Here is a 7783-nt window from a genome sequence, read left to right on the forward strand (position 1 = left end):
CAATTCTCCTTTACAGGAGGAAGAAAAAGTGTATTCGGTACATCTCTTCAGACGAGAATGATCGGGATAAGAATGACGACGATGATGATGACATGGACGATGACCAGTCCGACACCAGCCCTGGTCAGCCGCCACCCATGGAGGTCTTGTCAGACCACACACCAACAGCCCCACCATCGGTGTCATCAATGACCGGCCAGCCTCCACCTCCCAGACCGCCTCAAGATCCTGTCATCTCTCCCAAGCAGAACGGCATCCATTCCAGGCCCATGCCACACTCCAGTGGCAGCCATGCGAGCAGCTCGCAGAGCAACGGAGAGCCACCCACCACGTCGGCGGCGTCGCCCAAAGGGCCCGCATCTTCGTCATCGTCGTCGGCAACTCTGTATTCGTCCAACGGTTCCCACAAACTGCCCAGTCACAGAGACAATCACCCGAACTCGATCGAGAGTCGTCTGAACCCCAGTGGCAGCAAGCCAGCGGAGACGAGTCGCAGCCTCTTCTCGCCTCACTTACAACTGTCCAGCACCTCGGGCTCTTCAACAGCCTCCTCCTCGTCCTTATCACAATCTTCTCTAAGCATTCCGTCTCTGTCATCCCAGCATATTCCCCACCACTCACAGCAGCCTCTTGTTGCCCAGACGTCGCCCACCATCGTCCACTTACCTCACCCAGCCGCCGCCTCCTACCCATCCCTGGCCAGTTCGCGGCCCCCGATGGTCATGTTCTCACCCCAGGCTTCACTCCTGGGCCACCACGCCCCGCCCAGCATGCACGACTCATTCCGACCGCACATAGCCAACGGCTTTGCGCCCCACGGACTCTTACCCATGCACCACCCCCAGGGTGTGCCCCCACCACCGCTCCTGCCATCCCACACGCAGCAGCTGAGACTGCCCACGTCAGAAATGCCTCAGGATCTCTCCATCAAGTCGGGGACGGTGACCGCATGACTATCACGGTGAGGCTCGGCTGATCACCACACAACGCTGCTACCAGAGAGGTGTTTCATTCATGCCTCCTTGTCCTCCAACACCCCTCCCCCACCCCTCCCATCCCATTATCAGAACCCAAAAATGGCCATCCTCCAAAAATCTCAACTTCCCTCCTCCTCGTGTCACTCCCCTATCATATAACAATGACAGTGTCAAGTATTCATGCGTTCTCTTTCTCAAGGAAATGTTATATCAAAGAGGGTTTTTACCTGTTCTATATTTATATAATCGGTGGCTGGACCACTCTTTTTTTTTCTTTACATAATGTAATTATACTTTTCTTTTCACCTCCTCCAAATCAAATCATCTATAAAGTTTGACCCACTATCTGAAGTTATTACCTTCAATTCTTATACAGTGATGTGTTGACAATATTATGCCCCTATGTTAAAACTAGGTGTTTCGAGCTCTAGGCCTCGACGATTGTAGCATACTTTTCATCTACCTCGCCTCACCCTGCCATTATTTTTTTTTGGGGGGGGGGGGTCATCTCGACACGGAAACAGAGAATGGACTCTGCTGGCAGTTGCGTTGTGTGGAGACCAGGCGATGTCTCTTTGTGACAGCTGTGTTGTACTATTCATCTTTGTTCATGTGGATCTGTAAATTATTTATACACATTTTTTTTTTGTAATGACATAAGCGGTACTTCTCATTCTTTTTTTTTGTGGGGTGAGTCATGGTTAAGTACTGAAGTGCAGATATTATGGTACTTTCACTTTACAAATTTTAAAGGATTTAATTCTCACCTGGATGGCTTGATCGTACCGCAGTCTCTCATTTTCTCCCCCAGTAATGCCTCCATGTATCTTCAGTACTTCTGTACCTTGGTGTAACTGCCTGGGGCATTAAAAAAAAAGTTTTCATCACTTTCTTTCTTTCTTATAGCACATGATTTGTACTGTGGAATTCCCTGGTGTCTGCTCACAGTTGTAACAGAATCTATGTATGCACAGCATCATTCTTCGTGCATGAAGACTATTATCAGCAGTACTTCAAATACCAGTCCCTCCGACATTTCATTCGTACTGTATGTGGCAGGGAAACGTTGGCGAAGCGTAGGCAGGCAGATGCATTGTCTGTTCTCTAGGGTGTGAGGGCGCCCTTATCTTAATGCCATTAACCAAGCAATCTCTGTACCATGGGGTTGAGGACCCCACCATGGCGTCGACTGACGCACATTGCTGAAGGTGCAAGGATGTTCTTTTTCTATAATTTTTTTTTCTACATTGCTTTGTAAAAATATATATTTTCACTCCGTGGTTTTCATGAGTCAGCAGTTAGGGTCTGTTCTGCACAGTGTAGTGAACTTGTTTCATGAGTGAATTTGGGTAGAGAATGTTTCTCACAAGACCTAGCCACAATAACAGGCGATGGATCTCCTGTTAGTGAAAGTGAAAAGAAATTCAGAGAGCAGATTCCCCTCTCCGATTCAGCCCCCGTTGAAGAGAGGCTGTGGGGATGGTCAAACAAAATCAGCCGAATGTATTCACGACTTAAATCCCAGCCACTGCCTGTGCGAGAGATGCGTCACTGCGAGCTGTATGGACGGTTGTGATTCAGAAGCACAACCTTCCTGGGTATTCATGTGGTTGAGAACGTATGTCATGTAGAGCTCCTTATAAATGCAAATCTGACCAGTGTACAGCCTGCACATACAAAGTGTAATTACTGTTAGGAACTTCACTGCCATCACATAAAAGAGTTCATCAAGCGAGACTCGCTCTCTTCGCTTCCAAACTGTGGCACGCCACGAAATCCCCACTCAGAAAGCAAGAGAGAGAGAGAGAGCCTGACACTATGCAACAGAAAAATGGCAAAACTTTGGTGGGCATCATCTCACAGATTTGTACCGACACAGTCGATTTCAAACACTGGCAATTCTTGGGTGGGAAGGTGCATTGTGAACACTCTCGAAAGTTTGTTGTGAAAGCACAGTTACGACCACAATCACTCACTCTTTTTTGTGTGTGTGGATTTGTTTCACGATGAGCCATGCTGATTGGGGTTGAGCTGCAAAGTGCAGCAATTTTCATGTGCGAGACAGTCTACTTAGATCTGCGTTTGCCATGCCTGTTTTGCTTCAGTGTTACCATGGTACAAAGTTTCCCCTGACACTTGACTGATTACTCTATTTCATACATTGTAGGGACCCCGCTCCGTCAGCACAGACCTGTAAGGGGAATTGAGATTTGCAATCATGTACATGAATTTTTTGATGAAATTATAACTTTTGTTCATACTTTTGTTTATATGACATTAGTGAGAAAATATGTGTTTTATGTTGTAAGAAATATATTCTATGTTAGATTTTGATGTTTTTCTTAGCATATATTTTTAAAGAACTGTCGTGTACTGATCTGAAATTTTTTTTTAGTTCAAGCATTCTGTTTGCCTGTGTTGTTCACGGGGTCATGGGAGGTCAGGGGCAACCAAGCTGGAGTGAATTGCATTTTTTTTTCGACCCATTGAGGACGAGCTAATTTTGCTATATATAACACATTTCCCACAGACATCTGCCCGAGTATACTTGGGACTGGTCTTCAAAGGGTTAAAGAGAAGCAGTGACAATAAAGGATGTTATGCAAAGGAATGTGATGTACTTAAGAAACATCCCGGTTAAAGCTACTGCTAAACTTTTATGATATTAATTTTTTTTTTCCCCTCTTCTCAGCTCTCAAGTGTTTCTCAGTCGATGTAAACACACTTTGAAATAATACAGGATGAACTTTACAACTCTGTTGGGGTGGTTGTAGAAACTTTACATACCCCTCCCCCTCCCATTTTACAAAGTGGTCACCACAATCGCTTTTCCAGACCAGGAGCAATGCCATGAGAACTACCTTAATTGCTTTGCAGATAGAGTTTGATTTATTTTTTTTTTCAGATAAAATTTGAATTTTTCCCAAAATGTCAAGAGACTTGTGTCTGTATTTGGCACACATCTGCTTTCACTGGGCTCCCAAAATATACCGGTTAGTCTGGATGTGGTCCTAAAAGAATAAAAGATAAACAAACAAACAAACAAAAAGCAAATAAACACAAATTTACGATGGAGAGAGGGAATGCAAGGAAAGTAAAATGATTTCTATATTGTCTCTGACTCATCCATACCCATAAGAGATTTTTTGATCCCATACACACTTCAGAACTTACTCGACAACTGTCAATTAGTATGGTACATTGTAGTTGGCTTTCCAAGAAGAGATTTTTTGATCCCATACACACTTCAGAACTTACTCGACAACTGTCAATTAGTATGGTACATTGTAGTTGGCTTTCCAAGAAGAGATTGACTCCCATATCGCATGGTGGACATGTCCTGGAATTCCAAACAAAGTGAGATATCTCCCTAATCTGAGATATCTCCCTAATCGGACATATAAAGGCAAGTAGGAAATATTTGAAAGAGGTCAAATGAAGATGGAAGAATCCCCCCCCCCCCTCCTAAAAAGAAAGATCCTGTACGATTACACACTACCCCCTTTTTGCATCCAAACTTGGTATCAATCATGTTCAAAGTGATGATATCCAAGCTTTGTGGAAAGGATCATTCAGTTGCAGTTAACACAGAAAGGCAGGAAAGAAATGAGATTCTTTTGGAGTTATTTGTTTTATGAAAAAGAAAAAAAATGGTGTCTACAGGTGCTTTTATAAACACATGAAGCTAATGATTAGGCATGGTGACAAAAGTGTTGCCTTGATCACATAAATCATTGGCATTTTTTGGTGTTTTATCACACATTGAACACTCATGTTCCAAAGTATAGGTGTTTAGAATACTGCTTAGACAACTCTAGAAATTTTTCTGTGGAGTACCTTCCTGACGTAGGGACAACAAGCAAAGACACAAGGAAGTGTTGCCAATGTTAAGTGTGTCATTACAATCTTTCCACAATGCACTGGGCATTGCAGACAGGTAGGTGGCTAGAGATACTGATGGAGTTTATTAAGCTGTACTGAGCAGGTGCTATGGGCAGGTATGCAACATAATGGCCAAAGTGTGGCTTCAAGGATTAGGCTAGGTGGAAAACATTTTCTTTGCATGGTGGACAGAGAAAATTAGGATCAATGAACAAGCATTGTCATGGAGAAAAGCAAAACAAAATCCAAAAGTGATGAGCACATTTGCAGAGGGGGGTATTAAGTAATTTGGTAGAGTGATTAATGGCAGATGATGAGCAGACAATTATTTTCCGAAACATTTTCGGTTTGATGGACACATTTTCAAAAGTTTTTTTTTAAGATTCTAGTGTTGATGTATGTGAGCTGTTTGATACCCTTGGTCCCTTCACAATGTTTAGTTGTTTTAGAACAGGGTTTGTTTGTTCTTTTTAATATGGACTTCTTTGTAGTCTTTACCACACTTAGAGGCATCACGGACCAAAGTGAAACAAGTTTTCTGTCATTTGATGGGAGGTGCTAATTCTAAGTGATTGGTCAGTCTCTGTGATGTGAGAAGATGCCAATGTCGTACATTCCATCTAGAGGACTGAGCACACTTGGAAAGAAGTCCGGAACAATTAGATTAGGGCATAGTCTTGTCACGCAGACCTCGAGGTGTCTGCAAGGCTGCAGTGTTACAGGCAACAAATAATGATGGCTGAATTCTTCTTAGTACTACCCTAGATGAGTGCTTGTGACTGGATTTACGTATGCATCCTGGACTTTTTTTAATGTGACACAACTTCGAAGCGGTAAAAAAAAAACCACAATTTTGTAAAGAACACAAGATGCTGCATATTACTGTGATTGGGTGATAACTAACTCAAACCATGACAAATGTACTACTCTACTTCTTCAGTACAATTGGTGTATTTTGTATTGATGAAGTGTTGTTGGTAAGATATTAATTGTTGAGGAAGTAAGATATGTCCAGACAGTCTCTGATGTAAGATAGTGTGCACTGCGTGTTCCTAGAAGCTATTTTTGTATTTCTGCCACTCGATTCAACTCGCGTACCGTCGCGAAATACGCAACGATCATGTAGACGTAATTTATGCATTGAAGTTTGTTGGAAAACGGGAGATAGTACTATATAATCAAGCATTGATTGATGACAGGAAGAGCCACTCTCATCTCTGAAACATTGTTTAGCAAATTAAATCATGTTAATGAGGTACAGCTAGCATCTCCGAAACATTGTTTAGCAAATTAAATCATGTTAATGAGGTACGGCTAGGTAGTACGTCAGCTTTAAGATTTAAGTTTGCAGAGAAAGTCAAGGCTCCCTACTGATGGAGACATCCTGTTTGAGTTCATGCACATTACAATAATTCATTTGCAAATATGATTTTAAATTTCATACATGTACATCTCCTTCCTACATTTGTGTGACCTGCATTCTTTCCCTAAAGATTTTTATTTTCCTAATATTTTTCCCTTCTTTTCATACACCTTCCTATAGACATTTTTTTTTCTCAGTTTCTCAACAAGCAAAGGAAAATTCTTGTCTATTTGTGATGTACCGGTATGCAAGATGTCACATTTAGAGCATAAGACGGACCACTCCAGTGAAGGGTGTTTTCTGGGGATTGGAAGGGATTAAAAAGGGAAGGGGATTAAGATTAGAATGGTGCAAATGATGATGCATTTAAGCTTCCAAGGGATGTCCACCGGCACTGGCAAAAGTTATGCAGCACTTTGTTCAGGGTGCCCCTTGATATGTCATCACTGTCAATGGCATTAGCTGTTTGACCTCGTAACATAATCAGATCATGTTTTGTTGTTGACTGTATGTGATTTTTAAAGAATATTTTTTTTTTTCTTTTTTTGGCGTGTGTTTTGTATCATATAAGAATCTTCTGAAGAAATGTTCTCTTTAGAGATGTCACCTATTTGAAAGTGTACAAAATCTTGTAGTTGCATAAGAACTGTTTAAAAAATGGAATGATGTTGTGAACGAAAAAAAAAAAATCAACACACTGGGCAGAATCAAAATGTTTATATTAGTGCATTTGTGAAATAAACATCTTTTTCAAGAACATTTATACATGATTCGTTGCATCACTTTGTCTGTTAAGACCTGTTGGTCCTCTTGTGTTTGATAGAGATGGTTGTGAAGACTCGGTTCTTGAGTTAAAGGACAAGTTCACCTTCATAAACATAAGGATTGAGAAAATGCAACAATATTAGTAGAACACATCAGTGAAAGTTTGAAGAAAATTGGACAATCGATGCAAAAGTTATGAATTTTTTTAATTTTTGTGTTGGAACCGCTGGATGAGGAGACTACTACAGCTTGTGAGTCATATACGTACAACAGTATAAAGAAAATGTAAAAGAAAATTCAACACATTTTCACTTTTTTCGCATAATAAGAGAGCACTTGACTTACCTCTTTCTAAAGGCAGGGGGAATGATATTACCCATAACATTTGTCGGTAACGAGTCAGGGGAATGTGTACTTTTTTCAAAAGATGGAATTTTGTGAAATTCTCTTTATATTTTCGTTATATTGTTGTACGCATGTGACATCTAAGTTATTCATACACTGCAGTAGTCTTCTCATCCAGCGGGTACTGCACAAAAACTTCAAAAATTCATAACTTTTGAACGGATTGTCTGATTTTCCTCAAACTTTCAATGATGTGTTCTACTAATATTGCTACATTCTCTCAATCCTTATGTTTATGAAGGTGAACATGTCCTTTAAATACTGTATGTGGATATTGCAGGAAAGAATTTCCCCATGTAGTGTGCTACCCCACATCCTGGGGAAAAAACAGAAGGCATTTTGTGGAAGTGGATGGATCGTCTTGTCTGTGTAGAGCACAGGCAAAGGTTGA

General features: G+C 41.4%; 1 protein-coding gene across 1 annotated transcript in view; it reads left to right on the forward strand.

Annotated features, from left to right (window-relative positions):
- LOC139717311 (transcription factor 7-like 2) overlaps window positions 1-985 on the forward strand; it is a 143872-nt gene extending 142887 nt beyond the window's left edge. Inside the window, exon 11 of the mRNA XM_071628802.1 lies at window positions 17-985. Coding sequence (XP_071484903.1) covers window positions 17-953 — 937 coding nt within the window. The 3' untranslated portion in view covers window positions 954-985. The remainder of the gene's footprint in view (window positions 1-16) is intronic.
- Window positions 986-7783: the final 6798 nt, after the last annotated feature.

This window comes from Diadema antillarum, unplaced genomic scaffold, assembly GCF_040938485.1.
Source record: "Diadema antillarum isolate AM-2024a unplaced genomic scaffold, OU_Dant_1.0 scf00000074, whole genome shotgun sequence".
In the NCBI taxonomy this organism is placed as follows: Eukaryota; Metazoa; Echinodermata; class Echinoidea; order Diadematoida; family Diadematidae; genus Diadema; species Diadema antillarum.